General features: G+C 49.6%; 1 protein-coding gene across 1 annotated transcript in view; it reads right to left on the reverse strand.

Annotated features, from left to right (window-relative positions):
- MYO18B (myosin XVIIIB) overlaps positions 1-21,356 on the reverse strand; it is a 239,894-nt gene that overhangs the window by 62,712 nt on the left and 155,826 nt on the right. The window contains exons 34-37 of the mRNA XM_021703505.2: positions 6,513-6,626; positions 5,091-5,207; positions 2,843-2,926; positions 1,721-1,858 (exon numbers count right to left, since the gene is read on the reverse strand). Of these exons, the coding sequence (XP_021559180.2) occupies positions 1,721-1,858; positions 2,843-2,926; positions 5,091-5,207; positions 6,513-6,626 (453 nt within the window). The remainder of the gene's footprint in view (positions 1-1,720; positions 1,859-2,842; positions 2,927-5,090; positions 5,208-6,512; positions 6,627-21,356) is intronic.

Here is a 21,356-nt window from a genome sequence, read left to right on the forward strand (position 1 = left end):
TGTGCCCTTGGGCAGGTTATTTAACCTCTCTGAGAGACAGGGATGATGACAGTATTTATGTCCCAGGGATGCTGTCAGAATTGGAAACGTTAAGTTCCGCAGAAGGCTTAGCTCAGTGCCTGGCACATCAAACATTCTAGACAAGGGTTGGGAATTATTAATATTTATAGCAGCCTTCATCGTTCTATGAAGCTGTGCAGTGGGGAGCACACCACGTTGGGAAATCAAAACCCCTTCCCCAGTATGGGTTTTGGGTTCCCGATTTGTAAAACGAGGAGGTTTGATCAGAAAATCTTCCATGAATGAGCCTCAGCTCTAAAGCTTTATGGCATTTTCCCTTTTCTGGTGGGGAGAAGCCAAGAGGACACAATGAAACAGTAGAGAGGAAGAAGCTGTGGGCATCACCATTGCTACAGAAAACAAACCCAAATGCTGTTCTGCAGAATTCATTAGTTGGCCAACAAGCCTGGAGCCAGTCGATTCTGATGGGCAAATACTTGAGTGTTGACCTAAACCCGAGCCTGCATGAATATTTTAGGGCCTTGCTCACGACAGTAGCGGAGCCCCTCTCCAGATCAGAGACTGAATAATGGTCTAAAAGAAAAGCTTTACTCTTCAATTGCCCTTCGCCTTTCAAACGGAGTTTAGCAACAATTTCAAAGGGCAGCAGGGAGGTTAAAAGGAAGAAAAGCAGTTCTCAAATGGTGTCTCCAAGGCACCTCATCTCAAGGACCTGGGAGTCTACGAAATTCAAATCATGATGACAGAGGGGGGAAGTGAATTTGGACATAGCATCTGCCACTGAAAGTTTTTTTTAATCGTAATTTTATTTTCTTCTCTGCTATCACTTGACTATGCTAGAATCAAGTTAAAAAATAAAAAAACAAATGATAGAGCCCAACATTATGTACACGAACTTCCAGGGGAGTGGCTAATGAGAAACAGCTTTGACAGTGGTGACGTCCACTGGGCAGTGGCTCGTGTCAGTGGCCCACAGAGCTAAAGGTGAATGTAATCATTGAACCCTGCCCCAGCCCATCTATGTCTTACCTGCCCTTTTCAAGGTCCAGCAGTAATGCCACCTTCTCCTGGAAGCCTCCCTGATTCCCCAGCTTGAAAAGAACACCATCTCCCAAACCTCCCAGCCCTCTCTCCGTATTATGGGTCTTCATGTACGTATTTCACCCACATCTCCTACAAAACTCTATGTTTCTGGAGAGCAGAATCTGCTTTTTTGTACGTCTGTCTCCCATGTGCCTAAACCAGAGCCTGGTACACACTTAGTGCAAAATGGATTTCTGCTCAAAGCGAGTATCATGTGCGTAAGTGCATGAGTGGGTGGATGGAGATGGGCAGAACAGGATCAGTGGATAAAAAGGTGGACAGACAGAGGGGTCAAGGTCTGAAGAAAGGGAAAGATCAGAGGAAGAGAAGAAACTGGAGAAAGGAAGGAAGAAGAGAGAGAAGGGAGATGATGGATGGAGGGGGACGGAGGTGGACGGAGGTGGGTAGGCTGGACGGATAGGTACCTATGAGACCTTGCGGTTGAAGGCAGGCAGAAAGTAGGGAGCAGAGAGGAGGAACATGGATGGGAGATGGAGGAGGAATATGGATCCAGAGAAAGGCATGAGCGGATGGAGGGATAGTCGGAGGACGGACAGGGCTTACACAAAAGCCCCACTGCTCTCGGCCTGAATAATATTTACACATCCACAAATACCTCAAATCTCTTAATCTGCACTTTCTGGAACTCCGTCTTGTTCTCCAGGTCACAGATGACTGCCTCCTGCCTGCTCACAATGGCTCGGTCCACGGTAGACTGCTCCAGGTACTCGATGCGCATCTGAGCCACCTGCAGCTGCGGGCGAACCCGAGACATCCATTGGCCACCTGCTGGCCCCGAGTCCCAGCATCGAGACACATGCAGGACTCAGCCCCAGGCGCATCCACACCGCCTCCTTCTGGCTCTGGTAGTACACGTTCAAGGGACAAGCCCAGACTGTTGGTACCCTCCCACCAGCCCCTGCCCCTGGGCCGCAGAAGCTGGAGGTGATGTTTCCTGTGTGTCTTCAGCATCCAACACAAGACTTTCAATCAGCAAGCTTCGGCATCCCAGGATGCAACCAAGAGTGGGCCTGGGAGTCAAGCACATGCATCAGAGTTCAAAGCCAGGCTCTGCCACTTGCCAGCAGGAGGCACCTGGGCAGGCCAGTTCCCCTCCTTGAGCTCATTCTTTCACTTTTGTGTGTGTGAGGATTGACAGCAATTAGTACCTGGTATATAATAAGTACCCAGCAGAAGCCCCATGCTGCTATTATTTTTGTGCTGTTGGTGTTACGCCTATGGACATTTGCTCGAGGCACCATCACGTAGGCAGAAACCCTAAGCAGGCACATGCAACAGTTCTAGAAGGGCTTTGAGAATTGCATGGATAAGAACAACCCTCTAGCTGATGAGTGAAATCCAGGGGTGTTTGGAAGAACCATGGCTTCAAAGGAGGATTTCACAAAAGACGAGGATCCTGTCTCACCCCGACCATCCCTTTCTCCTTGGAAACATTTCTCAGAGGAGGAAAATCTTGCACGGAATGGCTGATGAGTTTTGCTGCGCAGGGCATGTGTGGAGGCTGAACTAGCAAGAGCAAAAGTGTGTGTGTGTGTGTGTGTGTGTGTGTGTCTGCTGGGATTGTTCTCAATTCATTTGGTGCACAAGTGAAGTTGAGTGAGTGGGGATGGACGGATGGATGGATGGATGAGGGACAGTTTTCCAGGATCCAAACGGGGAGGTCCCAGAGAGACCCCTTCCCTTCCTCCCTGCCACGAGGGCAGCTCTGAGCACATACTTGTTCTTGAAGTTTGTGCTTCTCCTTCTTGGCTTCCTCCAGCTGTAGCTGCAGTTCTTGGATCTGCCCAATGTCAGTAGCAGACTAGTGAGACAAAAAAAAAAAAAATGTCACCTTGAAACTTTGCTGGGAAACTACCGATGGCGAGCCCTTCTCCCCATCCCCACCCCCAGATGTCTAAGACTCTCAGAGCTTCTGTGACAAGAACTCGTTCCAAACAGTTACTGCTCACATCCTCCCCACATCGTCCATCTCCGTGTCTGCTGAGTCACTCCCATTATGTAAGCCCATGGCTTTGGTCAACCGCCCAGCACACTATCAGACACTCTTGGGAGCCCAGACAGAAATGGGCTGGCCACAGCACCAGGGTCAGATTCGGAGGGAAGAGAATTCCCGAGTGTCAGGTGACTGGGATTCTAGACTTGGATACTGGCCTTGGCCTCTCTGTCCCTCAGTATCCCCATCTGTAAAATGAGCTGAGAGTCTCTGCTTAGCTCCTCTACACAGAGTTTGTTCAGAGATGAAATGAGGCAGTGGAGACTATAAATGTCCTTAAAAAAAGTAGAACCAAACTGTTAAGTGTGATTATCTTGGAAGAGAGGAATTCCAGTGGGTGGGAGGGCCCTTCACTTTCTATTTTCCACATGTCTTTATTATTTAAATTATTTATTTATTTATTTATTTATTTATTTATTTATTTATTTATTTTTAAAGATTTTATTTATTTATTTGACAAACAGAGAGAGACAGCGAGAGAGGGAACACAAGCAGGGGGAGTGGGAGAGGGAGAAGCAGGCTTCCCGTTGAGCAGGGAGCCCGACGTGGGGCTCGATCCCCGGACCCTGGGACCATGACCTGAGCCAAAGGCAGACGCTTAACGACTGAGCCACTCAGGCGCCCCAATAGTTGGTTATTTTTGTTATCATTATTCCTTGTTTGACAGAAATTCCATCAGATCTCATCTCGGTAGGATGCATTTGAAGTCTGGCAGGCAATGTACCATGGATCCCCTCTGGGGTATAATGTGGGGAAGATGCTCCTTACTCCTGGAGGGAGCTGCTCTCCCCCGTTATCAGAAACCTGCCAGGGATCCCCATCACTCATCTGCCTGTTCTACCCCAAAGCCTCTGCTGCACCCCATCTTACCACTGTGCCTCCTGACCGTATCCTGGGTCCATCCACCCACCCATGTCCACTCTACCTCCCCGGTACAAGCCGGCTGACCCTCTCCCTCCTGCTCTCACCCTTAAGAAACTTGCCAATAATTCCCATCACACATAAAATAAAATCCAAACTCCTCTCAGCCTATGAACCCCTGATCTGGCCCTGCTCTGCTGGCCTCGCTGAGTTCATCTTGGGCCCACACTCCTCACTGACCTCCTTCCAGCTTCTCAAATGTGCCACCTTAGGCCCTTTGCACATGCTGTTCCGTCTGCCTGGAACATTTCCTGCAACCTTCACTATTCCACCCAACCTAATTAACTCCTGTTCCTCATTCAGATCTCCTTCTGAGAGCCACCTCCCCAAGGAAGCCCTCCCTGACCTCCAACCTAGGTCAAGATTCGCAGAGCCATGTTCATCTCCTCTCTGGACTCTAAGCTCATTCTGCAAGCGCCCCCTCTGTTCTGGGTGATTATGTGAGAAGGTCTGCTCAGCCCATGAAACCGCACGTGAACGCAGGGATGGGACGTGCTTTTCTTAACCCAGTATCCTTGGCATTTCACACAGTACCTAACACATGGTGGACGCACAGTAAATACTAAATAAATGAATGGATATAGACATAGACGTATGGAGAGGTGGAGAGATAGAGGGAAGGACGGATGGATGAATGGATGAGTGGGTGGAAGGGTGGATGGATAGATGGATGGATAGGTGAGTGGCTAGGTAGGTGGGTGGATGGGTGGATAAAAATGAGGATAGGTGAATGGGTGGACAGATGAGCAAACGAATGGTGGGTGGATGGATATTTTGATGGGTAGTTAGAAGGGTCTATGGGAGGATGGACGTGTAGATATATGCATACATAAATCACCATTTTTCCTGGTGGAGATGTCTTCCAGGAATGCACACCCATCTGAAGGTGACACTCTCCTCCATTAGGACATGAAATTTCACCATTCCTATCTATCACTGTGGCATTTATCCCTCCCAGGTCCTAAGACCAGAGAGCGGCCCAACACCTTCTCAACATCCCCTACCTGCCGGGCCCAAGGCCGCCACACCTTCTTCCACTCTCCATCAGTACCTGAGCAATGAGGTCCTTGTGCTTCTGCATGAGGTCGTTCAGGTCATCCTGGTCCTCGTCGATGCGCTTCAGCAGATCTGCTCTCTCAAACTGTAGTCGGTACAGCTGCTCGTCCACCTGGCAGGAGGCAGGACAAGGGTGGGGGGGGCAGAAGGGTGGGTGGGAGGGGACAGCAGGGGCCTCATGAAGAGCAAAGTGGGGGGAGAGGCTCACCTGTGAGTGTGTCAGATGAGTGACCATGTACCTGAAAGGAGGTCATGGGTGTATCAGTGCATGGGGTGTGTGTGTGTGTGTGTGAGAGAGCACACATGTGGCTGTGTGAATGCAGCATGTGTGCATGTGAATGGATAGATGTTTGTGTAAGCCCATATGGGCTCACATTTCATGTTCATTTGAAATGTGCCTGGGACACGCGCATGAGTACAAACCCCCGGAATCTCCCTGAGAACCGGGACTCTGTTCTGTTCACAGATATAACCCCAGTACGAAGCCTGCATACAGCAGGTGCTCAGTAAATATGTCTTGGGTGGATGGACAAAATTAGATGCATATTTTACCTAGGAGGGCATTTATTTGTGTGTCTGGTGATTTTGTAGGTGAGTGTGTGCATTCTTTTGTGTGTGTGTGTGTGTGTGCGCGCGCGCGCGTGTGAATGTTTGTCGGCAAGTTCCTCTTAATCTGGTGCCAACAAAATCTGGAACAAAAGGTCCAGTAAGGATCTAGAGACAAGCGTTTCCCTGTAAGTCCATGCCTATACCTAAACTTTAGCATTTCACATGTGGGGTAAAAATTTAAGCCCACCTTGTATGCTCAGACAGGTGACTTAGAAACACACACCCAATTTTCACCAGTATATAAGATTTATAATATATGTTCATTTCCCCCCATTCAGTGGCGAGCACATAGTAGGTTCATAATAGATGGCTGGGTCCCTTATAGGAGTGAGTCTAAGTGGGCCCATGAGGGACACCCTTGTCTCCACTTGTAAGAACAAACATATACTAGCCCAATTATAATGACCAAGTCCCCTGTTATGGTGGTGAGCACACAGTAGGACTACAACAGGTGCCTGGGGACCACTTACAGCAGTGAGCACACTGTGGGCACACTATAGACATTTTCGTTCCCAGGTAGGGTGCTGAGCAAACAATAGGCCCCTATTGAATGCATCCCCACAGTGCTGAGCACACATTAGGTCTACCTTTGCAGGGGTGAACACATAGTTGGCCCTCACGTATGCCCTTATACCTTTATAATGCTCAGCTCATAGGAGGATGTCTGTGCTCTCAGAGTATTGACCCAGGAAGTCCCCAATAAGTGCCCTTTTTCCCTCTTACAGTGCTGAGCACAGAGTGGGCCTACACAAGTCCCCAGAGCCCTGAGCTGGCCCGGGGCCCCACAGCTCCAGGAAGGGACAGGTACCAGGCTCTTGCTCCGGGTCATGTTCTCCAGCTCGCTGTGCATGTTCTCCAGGTCCGCGGTCAGTGCCTTCTGTGTCTTCAAAGCATCCTCACACTTGGCTTCGCTCTGCTCCAGCTGCACCAGGCAGGAGGATGAGAAGAGAAGAGCCTCGTGAGGCCGCCTCCTTGAATGCCCTTCCCCTCCAGCTCGGCCCCTCTCGGGTGGCAGAATAATTTACAGACGATTCCCATGTCTTCACAACTATTCATCAACCCACAACGAGGGGAAGCGGCTGTGTTTGCATCTGAGGCGGCCAGGTTGTGAGCTAACTCAAAATTGAACAGGCACTGTCCCATGAAATAAGGCTAGTCTGCTTTGGTGCCAGGAGCTAGGCCCCAGCTCCGCTCAGCAAATATTTGCTGACACCCACTTAATGCATGCAGGGAACAGTCAGCCTGGAGAGGGGGAGACAGGCAGGGACAGCCTCCTTGAGCAGCACAGGAAGGAAGGCATGGAGCCACTGGGAACACAGGATGAAGTCAGGGAAGGCTTCCTGGAGGAGGTGCTTGAAAGTCAGTGGGAACTCGCCAAGTAGCCGTTTCTTTTATTTTTTTATTTATTTTTTAAAAAGATTTTATTTATTTGAGAGAGAGAGAGAGAGTGAGCACAAGCTGGGGGAGAAACAGAGGGAGAGAAAGAGGACAAACAGACTCCCATCTGAGCGGGGAGCGGGTAGCCCGAAGCTGGGCTCGATCCCAGGACCCTGAGATCATGATGTGAGCCAAAATCAGACTGAGCCACCCAAATGCCCTCATATAGACATTTCTTAACCAGGTTTCAGGGTTGTACAGCCCCTTTAAATGGTATGTAAACTATTTGCCATGTGAGCATTTTCTGGAAGATTAAGAGCCACTGACCTAAATAAAGTTTCTCTTTCTCACTCTTTTCTTTCTCATCCATTCACCCGCCTGCACACAGCAGGCCTCCTAGCTTAGCAAAGTGGGGCCATCTAATAGGTCCAAGTACCTACATGGCCCCAGAAGACAGACATTGCCTGCTGGAGAAAACCACATCCGGGTACAATCCCTAAGTCCATTCTGCAATTGGCAGTTTCCCCTTGATTTCCAAACCTAGAATCTCTGAGCAGAAAACAGCCTCAGAAATCACCTAAGGAAAACGCTCAGGGCTCAGAGAGGGACAGTGCCTTGCCTGAAGTCACACAGCTGCAAGGAGTGAAGACAGCCCCTTGTATTGTCCAGACTAGCAGACCTTCTCACTGTCAGGCCACTGCCCCTCCAAAACAGTTAATAATAGTAATGTTGGTGCTTCCAGACAAGAAAAAAAAAAAAAGCAAGCTAGTGTCCCCGTGAAATGACACGCATACAATCTCTGGTGCCTGAGGCCACCGAGCAAGTGAGGGGCCCCATTGATCTATAAAAGGAAAATAATTGAGCCAAGGTGGAGGCCACCCCAGGACAACTGGCCAAGGTCGGGGGCATGCTCTGTGGGTAGAGCCCACCTTGGGATCATTTTCATCTCCTTCCAAACTGGGCAGAGAATGTCTTCCCCAGAATATCAGGAGCTCAGCCCAGATGTTAGAGTAATAATAATGACAATGGAAGGTGGGGAGAATGGGGGTCACCACCAATTCGAATATCTCCTGTAAAGTGCCGAGGGAAAGGTTCTGCTCTTATTTTGACCTGTAATCCTCATCTTTGAGAGCTGCTAATATCCCCATTTTACACATGAGGAAATGGAGCCCCTAACCTTCTCCCACAGCTTTCTCACACTAACCTCTCGTTCCAGCCCCCTTCACTGCTGCAGCCATGATCCACAAACCCCTCCCCCACCCCATTTTCCAAGCCCCCAAGAACAATGTATTCCTGCAGCGAACTCAGCCCATTCCCTCAGTGTGGGGGCTGAGACACACGGAGAGTGCTGCGGAGCTGGGGGAGCATCATGGACAGGGCGAATGAGAAGTCAGGCACCGTCTTATCTTCCCACTGGTGACCCCAGGGCCTCTGGCAAGGTAGGGAGGTGGCAAGGAGGACTCCCTGCAGGCAGAGGCCTGACTAAGGAGAGGCATTTAAGCTAAGACCAAAAAGACGCAAGGAGACAGCCATGTGCAATTTGAGGAGGAAGAAACAGTGCCCTGAGTGGAGGCAGCAGCTGGTGCAAAGGTCCTGAGGCAGGAACAAGAACAAAAGTGAAAGTGGTGCCGAGGGACAGAAAGGTAGCCAGTGTGGCTGGACTGCTGGACAGGGAGGGGAAGGTGAGGAGGATGCTGAAGGAGTGGATGGGGTCGGGGAGCACATTACTGAGGCTAGTGAGCAAAGTGCAACTTCATTTTCAGTCTGTAGGGAAACCGTTGATGGAGGAGGAGAAGGACGAGGAGGAGTAGAATGACCTACCCCTGGCTGCTGTGGGGAGGATGGGCTTTAGGGAACAACCCTGGAAATGGGGCAGCCAGTGAGGACACACCGTAGGGTGTGCCAAGAAGAAAACGTTTGGCGGGCAGGAGCAGGTGGGCCATCGTGGGAGGTGAGGTCAGGTAACTAACAGTGGAAAGGAGGCATCTTACAGGCCCCCACTGCCAGGCCAAGCTGCCGGGCCCATGGCCAAGAGGCAAGCGAGAACCCCTGTCAGGAACCGAACAGTGTGGCCCCAAATACGAGGACAGCACTTCCCATCTGCCGAGCTCCTCTGTGGGCTGAGGGTTTTGGCAGCATGATGCCCTGGTCCTCAGAGCCTCCCCGGAGCGAGAAGATTCTGTTTGTATCTCCATTTTCCAGGTGGTATAAGATGCATGATTAAGAAATGCTCCTTCCTTTCCCCAATCTCCCTGGAGCAAGCTGAGAGCGGGATGATTCATCTCCGGGCAGAGATGGACATGGCTGTTGGTGTTATTCTTAGCTCCTTCTGGGTTAGGGATAGGATTATCTTGGCCCTGATGGGTCTTGGCATTAACATTTGCACCCGCTACTGTCATTTGGGGACCATTTCCAGGACACTGGGCTCTCTCTGTCTTGCTTCATAAAAGCCCCACAAGACCTCTTGGGAGCAGGGCACCACCTTTAGGACCACCTTATATAGAAGGACACCGGGGCTCACAGAGCGGAAAGGACTTGCCCACGGTCACGCAGCTGGTCCGCGGAGAAGCCTGGCTGGTCCAACTCCAGAGTCCAGGCTCTTTCCTGCTGGGCTCCACTGCCCCTCCTGGAAAGCCACTCTCTGGAAAGTCTGGACCACATGGGGAGGACGGATTATGATAAAGAGAAAGCTCAGTTGCAGAGCGAATGGTTAGCTCAGTGGCTTGGTGCTATCTTGGGAGCCCCCCCGGGGAAGTGTCCTGAGGTCCGGGACCAGGCTGGGGGCTGCAGAATGTGAGGTGGAGCAATCGGAGACAATGGACAGAACTCAGAGGTTGAATCAATGAATCAATGTGGTGGCGCCAAGGACACGCGCATCATCCCCAATAAACAAGTTCATCCCCAAGGGACGAGGATGATGCAGAAACCAACACTCACTGACACTTGCTGAGTGCCAAATCCCACCACGTGTAGGGGTTGGAGCCTGGGCATGGAGCCAGACCTGGAGGATTGGCCTCTCTCAGCAGGTCTCTTAACCTCACGCCTCAGTATCCTCATCTGTAAAATGGGGGAGCGTCACCACCATAGGATCTATGGGATCCTGCATAGTGTGTGAGTGGTATCAGGACAGTGCTCAACACTGTGCCTGGCACTGAGAAAACCCTAGAAAAGTGATGGCGGTTGTCAATGCTGTTTGTCCCTTTCCTTCCCTTAATGGCCTAAGTGTGGGGGGTGGTTAACCCCATTGTAGAGGCCAGGAGAATGAAAGGAAATGGCAGCTGGATGAGCCGTCAACCTCCTACCACCAGGATGAGACAGGGTCTCGGCTCCCACCATCTCAAGGAGGAGTTCCAGGCTTCCTGGCAGACTGGGGTGGGAGGGGGAGGATGCCAACCCCAGAGGCTCACAAGCCAGTAGGATCTGGTCAGGCAAGGCCAGAACCACCCCCCCCCACTCTCCCTCCCACTGCAGCCCCATGTTTCCACTGGGCAGGCTCTGGGCTGCTGCTGACAAGCCATCTAAATGCCGAGCTTTAAAAATTTCAATTTATTACACTTTAGGGAGTGGGAAGAAATACAGGGCCATCTCGGGCTGATTTTCCATTATGGATGACCCTCCGTAAGAATAATTCACCGCACGTTATTTCCATGTGGGGACTGTTTGAGTGACAATTTTATGAAGTCGGGTGGCAAGTCATGCTGGGGCTGAGATCAGACTCTTCAGGGGAGTGACCCGGCCCACCACCTCTTGGCAAACACCTTCCCTTCAGGGGGGCGCTCCAAGCGGGGCAGTCAGAGAGCAGAAGGGAACAGGGCAGCAGGGACTCCCCTTGGGAAGGGTTATTGGGGTCTGCTCTCCCGTCCTCATAGCCAGTGTGGCCATGAGGATCCCGGGGAGGCGGGCAGGGGCGCCTCACGTCTTTCGGCTCCAAGTCACCATCCATCCGCATGGATGAGCATTCCCAGGGTCCTTGCTGGACCTCCAAGACACAGGGTGGAGAGGGTTAGGGGGATAAGTCTCTGGTGATTTCTATCTATTTCCAGGCTGGACATGGTGCTGAGGATAGAGAGGTCAAGTGACTTACTGAGGGTCTCACAAGTACTAAGCTTCAGACCTGGGATATGAATCCCACTCTGAGCCATTACGCTGCATTCTAGAGTAGGGGTGCCCATGGCAGATACTTTATATGGGAAATTTTGTGATGTGTCTGCACAGCATCGACTCTCCCTTCTTTCGATAGTGGCACCCCATCTTCCCTGCAAAAAAATGTCCATCCCCCAAATGTCCACGTGCTTCTGATGGAGCTGACCGCCCCCCGCCCCCGACACACACACACACACACACAACTATCAAGCTTTGAGAAGGGCATGTGATCCCGCCCAGCCAATCAGAGCACCACTTCCTGTTGGCCAGAGGGATTTGTGGTAGGATAATAGCCTGGCTGATGCCGGGAATTTTGCTAGGACTACAGAAACAAAGTTTGTTCTTTGTGTTGCAGGATTAGCTTAGAGTGTCTGGTGGCCCTCTTTCTAGCAAGAAAGAAAAGACTGCCTAGACTAGAAGGTGACACCAAAGGTGCTCAGGCAGGAAACACATTCTCAATGACATGGTAGGAGCACCTAGATCCAGCCAAGCCTGAAGGCAGTTTTCGCCTCAGAACTTTTCAGATATTTTGGCCAATAACTTCCCTTTCCCCACTTGAGCCAATTGGAACTGGGTGGCCAGGAGCCAGATACAGAATGAGTGAACAAGTTAGAGGAGATAGGACATGCACAGTGTCAGCCACAGAGTAAACACTCGAAACCACAGGTGATAGTGTTCCTTGATCCTATCCTGCCAAAGCTGTTGGATCAATGTAGCTCCATCCAAAATCCTGCCATAGAATCACAATCATTCATTCTTTATCTATTCTGCGTATGCATCCCTCCCCATAGGGGGATAAATATTGCCCCTTCCTGATTGTTCAATGGGAAAAAGAGGAGGAAATGAGAGTTCTCCCACACCGACTCTATGAGGCACTGTGGGGGTCACTCAACGTTCATAATCACTGTGGCCCACAGCAGCCCTGCACGGCAGGAATCAGCCCACATCATGGTACAAAAGAGGAAACTGTATGCCGGGCAGGGGAAGGGACTTGCCCTTCAAGTCAGTGGGACTCCGAGCCCTTGCTCTTCCTGGGCCCCCACACAGCCCACTCTGCACACAAGTCTTTCCCTCCTGCTGAGTTCATTCTCTCTGCACCATCCCCCTCCGTTCATTCCCCCGGAGGGCAATTGAGATTCCCATCACATAGACATCAACTACAACCCGATGAATAGCATTACTTTCCCATGCAAAGCCATCTGCCTGCTTTAAATACCTGGCGAAAATGTTTGCTTTGGACTTACTAAGCTACTAGATGAGTGGGCGAGACATATGGAATGAGGCGGGGAGAGGGAAAATGCTGGTATTCCAGCGGAGCGATTAGAACGCTGATTTCTGGGTCTGGCTGAACAACGTGGAGGATTTAAGGACCCGTCATCACAAATGCCATGGGGAAGCATTCTAAGAAATGGTGTCATTGGTGGGCTAATCTCAACACATTCCAGTCCTTAACATCCCATCAGGGCACTCAGAAGAATTAACCTTCAGTAGGAGGGCCTTCCCTGAAGGGAATTATCAGCATCTCAAACTACAGAGGGTCCTGATATCGAACAAACTTATTAAATGCAAACATATTAAAAATGTCAGGCCAGGTCCACCAATGGTCTATCCGGCTCAGAAGTCCGATGACAGTGACCCCAAGGGGAAATTTCCTAAGACCATCTGGCGCTTACTCTCTGTGGCCTTGATGAAACCATTTGAGCATCTGTTAACCATTCCATCGTTTTCCTTACCTTGTGCTAGAGGATCATTATTTATTGATGCATCAAAATGCTTTCTGAGTATTTACTGTTTCCATCTTCTTCAGAGTAAAAATAATCATTATCAGTAGTGGGATAATCGTAACCACTCTCTGGATGCTTGCCATGAATATGTTATTTGCAACACGTAACTACTCTGTGACGTAGATACTTTCATCACCGTTTTATCGATGAAGAAATTGAGGCTCAGAGAGGTTAGTGAACTTGTCAAGATCACACAGCTTCTCAGCGGTGAATGGGGCTAGGACCTGAACTGAATTTTATTTTATTTATTTATTTTTTTAAAAAAATATTTTTTATTTATTTGACAGAGAGAGAGATAGCGAGAGCAGGAACACAAGCAGGGGGAGTGGGAGAGGGAGAAGCAGACTCCCCGCCGAGCAGGGAGCCTGATGCGGGACTCGATCCCGGGACTCCGGGATCATGACCTGAGCCGAAGGCAGACGCTTAACGGCTGAGCCACCCAGGCGCCCCTGAATTGAATTTTAAATCCACCGCTTTTTCTTGCAAGCCCTGTGGCATGGGCTTCCCACCTGCTGAGTAAAACAGACCTCCTTTTACTTGTTTTCAGTCTCTTTCTTTGAGGGTTTAAGAGTCCTTCCTCGGTGACAGACGGTAACTACACTTACTATAGTTAGCCTTTCATGACGCACAAATTGTCGAATTGCTACATTGTACATCTGAAACTAACACAGGATACTAACATATATACTAACATAATATACTAATATTGTATGTCAACTCTACTTCAATAAAAATGCAATTAAAAAAAAGAGTACTTCCTAATTTTGTCTTATAGGATCTCAGGACTGCTCAGGTACTACGTGACTGAACAGACTTTAAGAATTTCCTTCCACACAAACTGAGGGTTGCTGGAGTGGGGGGGGGTGGGGTGGGAGGGATGGGGTGACTGGGTGATAGACACTGGGGAGGGTATGTGCTCTGGTAAGCGCTGTGAATTGTGCAAGACTGTTGAATCTCAGATCTGTACCCCTGAAACAAATAATGCAATATATGTTAAGGGAAAAAAAGAAGAAGAAGAAGAAGGTAGCAAGAGGGGAAGAATGAAGGGGGGGAAATCGGAGGGGTAGACGAACCATGAGAGACGATGGACTCTGAAAAACAAACTGAGGGTTCTAGAGGGGAGGGGGGTGGGAGGCTGGGTTAGCCTGGTGATGGGTATTGAGGAGGGCACGTTCTGCATGGAGCACTGGGTGTTATGCACAAACAATGAATCATGGAGCACTACATCTAAAACTAATGATGTAATGTATGGGGATTGACATAAGAATTAAAAAAAATAATAAAAAAAGAATTTCCTTCCTGGCTTCCCTCTGGTGGCAGTGGATTTGGAGAATACTGAAGTTCTCCAAAGAGAGAAAGAAAAACAAACAAACAAAAACAAACCTTGGAAAAGCAGGATAAAATACACATAAAATACCCTCCCTGTTCCCATTCTACCACGCCCCCATTTTTATCATATTTCCAACACCCCGTTGCCCCAGTGCCCCATGGCTCCCCTAAACAGCGCAGTGGCTGAGTGCCTCCCTGTCTGTCTTCTTGCTAGATGGCAGGCGCCCAGAGGCCACCTGGGGCTTGCTCTGGGTCCTCACATGGTAAGGGCTCCACGCACATAACACTGAGGGATCCAGGGGAAAAGGGTCAGCTCAGCGAATCACTAACATGTCCCGGTCGGGGGGGGCTGCCTAAGTCTGCAGCCCACGCTACCTGAGCCAGCCCGGAACACCCCCTTGGAGGGGAAGCCACCCGATGCCTGGTCACTCCCCGGCTCCTCCCGAGCACAGGTCTCTGACCCAGACATTGGCCAGTGTCCAGACAGCCAGCTCCACAGGAAGGACAAGGGGCAGGCCACGTGGGCAGACCCTCCCCTGCCAGAGGAAATGAAGCAGCTAGGGAGAGTGACCACTCTCATTCAGACTCATTCAGCAAACCTCCAGGGGCTGGATCTTGAGTCCAGGGTTGAGCCTCCGGTAGGGGGGCTGAGCTTCTTGCCATCCTGTGCCACCATGCTCCCTTAACTAGAACATGCAGCTAACCAGAACACTCTCAGCCTGACCAAGTGATTTTAAATTTGGATTCCAAGATATCTAACTGAGACTGACCAAGTGGGTTACCTTACTCTTCAGAGCTTCTGTTCATAAAATGACACAGCTAAGAGAAGGCAGAAGTATACCCCAAAGTTTGTCCCCAAAGCAAGACAAAGTATTTGCAAGACACATAACTAGCAAAGAGCTTACACCCAGAATAGCCTACAAATCACTAAGAAAAGTAGCCTACAGTTTGAAAGATGAACATACGGCTTCATCAGGCAGAAGTAGCTCTCCAAATGGCCGATCTACTTTGAAAAGGTGATCCACCTCTTCACTCGTCAGGGAGAGGCAAAACGGAACCTCAAGATGCCTCCTCCTGCAGAATGGCTAAGATGTGAGTAACGAACAAACCCAGGGGCTGACTGGAATGGGACACCGGTGGGCGGCATACCCTGCTGGCTGGAGTAAAAGCGTCTACAGACAGTTGGCAGAACCATGTGGCTACCTCCACCACAGTTAAAGAACATGTGTACCGCGACCCAGAGATACTACACTTCTAGGTCTATACCCTACAGAGATGCACACACGCACGCCTCCCTCCCAGATAAAATAACACGGGGAAGAAAACGTGCACCGTAGCTGTATTCCTAATCACCAAAATCTAGGCACAACCTACGTGTCCATCAACAGCAAAATGGCTCAATCACGACATAGTCTCAGAAATAGCAAAGAAGATGACCAGCTACTACTTACAATAATATCAGTAAGTCTTGTATGCATCAATGGAGAAAAAAAAAAGGCAAGGCCCAGGCCAGAACAAATGGTTGGTAAGAATTCATTTGAGAAGCAACATGAGCAGATAATCAAGAAAAGGCACTCAAGCTAGCATCTGGCTCATCACCTTCTCCCCTAAACCTATGGGCACCTTCCTTGATCTTCCTCACAATTACTCAGTGCTAGCAACGCTGATCCTACGACGGGCCACTCCCCCCCCCGTTTGTCTGGGACTTTTCTGGTTTTAAAATCAGAAGTCCTATGTCCTGGGAACACCCTCAGACCTGCACAACATCCAAAGGTTCTGGAATTACAAAGACAAGGGGTTAAAATTCCAGTTTCCCCGAATGGAAAAGCAAACACAACTGGCCTGAACCCTCCCAAAATGTCAGCATCTAAAAATACAGAGAAAGAGAGACTGAGGATCTACAGCATCGCGAAAACTGAATGCAAGCACTTTTGCATCCCGGGTTGGATCCTGAACATGGAGAAAAACCGCTACGAAGAACATTATTGGGGTAATAGGCAACATCTGCATCATCGGCAGATAAGATTGGGAGTCGGCAAACTTTTTCTTCAGGGACCAGAGAATAAATACGTTTGGCTTTGCAGGCCAAGAGAAAAAAAATGAAGGATAGATATATATATATATAGGTAGGTACTATATTTACCTAACCACTTTAAATTGTAGCCACTTAAAAATATGAGAACAATTCTGAGCTCTCAGGCTGTGATTAAAACAAAAACCAAAAACAGACAACAAGAAACAGGCTGTTGGTTTGAGCTGGATTTGGCCTGTGGGCCATAGTTCATTGACCCCCGGATTAGAAAACATGTTATCAGTGCGAAATTTCCCATTCTGATTAGAGCAAAAGGGCATCATGTTTGTAAGTCTTTTCCCGATAATTTAGAAAAAGATAATTTGGACAGAGAGGATGATAAAGCAAATGCAGTAAAATGTTACAGACTGATGAATCTAAATGAAGGCTAAACACGGATCCTCTGAACTATTCTTGCCACTTTAAGTTTGAAATTCTTTCAAAATACGTTATTTAAAAAAAAAAAAAAAAACAGTTCCTCCCCAACCCTGTGACTTTGGGCAAGTCTCCTGTATGCTGAGCTTCCTCCTACATACAAGGAGCATAATATTAGCTGCTTCCCAGGGAGATTCAGGGCCCATCCTGTGAGTCCCTACTCATCTGCAGAGCACCTGCGGTATGCAGACCCACTCCTACACTCTGGCCCCAAAGAGAAAAGGCCATGCTCATGCGGTGTTCACTACATTCAAGTGGTTGAGGGGCTCAAATTAAGTCATGGCATCTAAGTGCTTGGCCCCATGTCTGGTACAGCGTAAACAACGGTTGCTTGCCATCAATATCCTCATTGTTTTTTTTGTTTTTTTTTAAGATTTTATTTATTTATTTGACAGAGAGAGAGAGAGTGAGTGCATGAGCAGGGAGAGGGGCAGAGGCAGAGGGAGAAGCAGGCTCTCCACTGAGCAGGGAGCCCGATGCAGGGCTCGATCCTAGGACCCTGGGATCATGACCTGAGCCAAATGCAGACGCCTAACCGACTGAGCCATCCAGGCACCCCAATATCCTCATTGTTAAGATGACTATGATGGCTGGCTGCTCTAGGGCCTGGCCCTCCACAGTGCTCAATGGTAACAGGTCCTTTTGGGGAGACGTATAGACATCACTCCCTGCCTATAGTGAAACCAGCCATCCCCCACTTCATTTATAACAGCACTGGAAGTGTCAATATTTGTGGGGTGAACAGGCCCTCGATAACCATGTTCTCACCCAATTACACTTCAGTTTTTATCTCCTCTGACAGGAGGTTATGCTAATATTGAATCAATTCACTCCCACATCATCTTTAAAAAGGGGAAAAAAAAAAATAGTCTTCAAATAAAATACCCAGGCCACCTTTCCTGTGGTTCCTGGCTGGAGAGAAGCGTTCCAAAGGTGCTCACTCACACAAAAGACTCCCATCAGAGTCATCTTCTCAGAGCGGATTCATTATTTTCAATGTCTCATGGAAGTATGGGTGACACGGGGTGACAAACGTCCTGTCTAAAGGCACTGGGGAGGAGGCAAGTGTTATCAGTCTTCCGAGCACTAGCAGTGGGAGCTTGGGCTGTTGCCTGACCACGGCTGGGAGTTCATCATGTAGACGACACACCAGGCCCAATGGGCCAACCAGAAGGAACACAGAAGCTGAGCCTACAGGAGCATCTGGGGCTTTCCAAAGGGGTGTGAGGGCCCAGAGGGGGCAGAGGGCCAACAGGAGATACATTCGTGGTCTGACGTAGCACATACTAAACTCATAGCTACTGAAGTCTGTGGGTTCAACTCCCACCTTCATCTCTTAATGCCTTTGTGACTTTGTACAAGCCTCTTGGTACTTGTACTTAGTCCGGTCCCTGCCTTTAAAGGAGCTGGAAGGTAAACGGGGGACCCAGGCAAGCAAAGGCAGTGATTGTGAGAGACTGATGTGTACTGTTCTAGATCTAAACCCAGGAGACAGTGAGACAAGGGAAGTGGGCCCTCACGCAGCCCCTGTGGGGGTCAGAGATGGCTCCCAGAGACAATACCCAAACCCAAGCTCAGAAGAGAACTAGATCTTTAGCAGGCGAAGAGGTTTCAGAGGGCAGAAGCGAGAGGGCACAGCTTGGGCAAAGGTGGGACAGGTGTGAGGGACCCCAAACTGTCTCTTAGCGGCTGGTCAGGAGTGTCAGGAGCACGGGAGCCAGACTCTGCATCCATAAAGGTCACCTTGAGGAACCCGCACTGTATTCTGAGGGCAATGGGAAGCCACTGGTGGATCCTGACCACAAAGAGCCAAGACTGTACATGAATTTAAAAAATTCTCTCTCCAGGGGCACCCGGGTGGCTCAGTCGTTTGCGCGTCCAACACTTGATTTTGGCTCAGGTCATGATCTCAGGGTTGTGCGTGGAACCTGCTTGGGATCCTCTCTCTCCCTTTGCCCCTCCCCACCCCCAAATTCTCTCTCCAAAGATCAGGTGGCAGTTAAGATGGCTTGGACAAGGCCAGAGGCCAGCTGACATGACAGAACTCCAAATGAGAGCTCCAGGTGTTGGCTGATAAGGGGGAGAAGGGAGGGGACAGACTGAGGAGCGATTTAGGGGTACGAAGACTAGGTGAGAGCTTTGTGCTCTGCAGGAAGGTGTGAACACGGCCCCCCCCGGCCCTCCCCGGCTTTAAGTAAGTAAATGCAAGAGCTGAGCGGGGGAAGGGGCCTCCATTTAACAAAAAGCGAATACCATATTTCCTTTGGGGAAGAGACAAAGGTCAGAGGCATGAATCAAATGAAAGGAAAAAAAAAAAAAAGAAACCACCGCCCTGGAGAAAACATCTTCCACTTTCCCGTCGGGAGTCAGGTGCGTGTATCTGCTTCTCGCAGATGTTATCTACGCACGGTGATTATCTCAATTACAGATCTTCGTTGTTGGGATTGCTTCTGTCTCCAGATTAGTGTGTTTCCAGTGGAAACATTCCATGGGAATTAATTAGTAATTGGCTCCTAAAGAACAGGTGTCATCCGAATCCAAGCAACCCCACACGTTGCCTTGTCTACCTGTTCCGCGAGGTCTTGTGAAACTGTGTGCCCAGAAACCTGTCTTCCATCAGCCAACACCTGTGACGGGGGACACGGGAGCTAGTGGGGAGCTCTCCGTTTTAAAATTCATTGTCTTTGAGTTTCTAATTAGGTCACGGAGGCAGGATTTGGATCCTAGAGGGTCTACCTTGCCTCTAGGCGTATTCCATGTTTTATTGCAAGGGTCTCCAGCCGCAGGTGTAATCTGAGATATAGCCAAGGCTCCCCATGGAGGGAAACTGGGTGGAAAGAGCCAAATAATTCCCTTGGGGTTCTAGATGGTGGGGCAAGGGGCAGAGAGGATGCCTGTCCGCAAGGGCAGCATCCAGAGATTCTGGAAGATAATCTGTCTAAGGGAACTCTCCCGTGCTGCTGGTTCAGCCTGGCACCAAGTACATCAGGGCTTCCACTGGGACCTGGAATCCTGCCATGTCTTACAAGCACTTCTGACCACACCCATCTCTGCTCTGTAACTCTCCATGGCTCCCCATCACCAAACCATTCCTGAGCCAGCTCCAGTCTCAAACTACCAACATCACCCTCTCTGCTCTTACCCCCGCACACTTGATACTCCAGCAATACCCTGTCAGGAGGCATATACTCCCTGTCTCCACGTGCCTCTATCCCTTTATGCTCTTTGGCATCCTCCCCGCAACGAGCAATTCATTTCCACCTTTAAAGAGACAGCAGAAGCCACCAGCTTCCAGGCATCCTCTTTAGCTAACTGCCACCTCCCCCTTCTCCCCAGTAAGGAGCTTATCAGTCTGCTTGGCACGAGTCTGCTCCTCGGTCTGCCTCTTGCAGACTGGGAGGGAGCCTCCTTGAGGGAAGGGACCGTATGGTCTACTCCTTATCCCTGCAGCCTGGCCTCCAATCTGTCCCAGAGTGGCGACCGTATCAGTATCTGCTGAATGCAAATAGTTCTTTAACAGGGGCATTCAAACAATTCCCTCATCCGTGCCTTGAGAGAGGAAACCCTCCTCTGGGTTCTCCAGCACCGAGGTTAGCGAGCTGCAAGGGCTGCTGGGAGTGTTCACTGTTCCTGGAGACCCTCGCTGGCCTGACCTCAACAGCCCCCCACAAGCACTGGGCCAGCAGGAGAACTCTCCACTTTGAGAAAGTCTCTGGGAGGTCACGTCACACACCAAAAGTCACAAGATTAGCAAGTGCCAGATCCAGTCCCCTGGACTCAAATTTAATTCATTTTAAAACTGCAGAACAAAGATCCATCACACTAATATAAACTCGCTGTCAGTTTTCTCATCTGCAAAATGGACACGCTGCCACCGAACTTGAAAGGGAGTTTTGAGAGATAAACGAGGCCCTCGATTCCCAATTGAATCCTCTGATAGGATGGTTTAGAAAGGTAGATACCGGGTGCCAACCCAGACTTAATGAAAAAGAAAGAAAAGACTATCTGCGAGTGGGATCCGGAACCTGTGATTTTTAAACGGTGCTTAAGTTATCTAATGTACAGCCAAGTTTGGGGATCCCAAGACACCAAGGAAAACCCTGGTACATAGTAGGTGTTATGTTAACATAATAGGTCCAAATGTTAGTAGGAATAATAGGGCTTATACCAACCAAGTTGTGCAGGCGCAGAACTGTTGGCATCTGAAGCTTTCAGACATACATTGCTGGGTGCCCTTGGGTAAGTTACTCAGATGGTTTCTTTATTGGTTAAATGAGTCAAAAATAGAAATACCCCCTCCTGCAGTGATGGTGAGCACTTACTGTTGCCACCAGACATCCACAAGTCCCATAGCCTTCAAACCAGCCCCAAGTTTGTCCCTTCTAGCCAGCATCCTCACCACTTAACCCAGATGACCATTTCCTCCAGCCTGGAAGGGTCCATTGCCTCCTAATGGCATCATCATCCCCTCCCCAGCCATTCTCCACACAGAAGAGCGATCCTCTAAATCGTC

The sequence above is a fragment of the Neomonachus schauinslandi genome, chromosome 14 (assembly GCF_002201575.2).
Source record: "Neomonachus schauinslandi chromosome 14, ASM220157v2, whole genome shotgun sequence".
In the NCBI taxonomy this organism is placed as follows: Eukaryota; Metazoa; Chordata; class Mammalia; order Carnivora; family Phocidae; genus Neomonachus; species Neomonachus schauinslandi.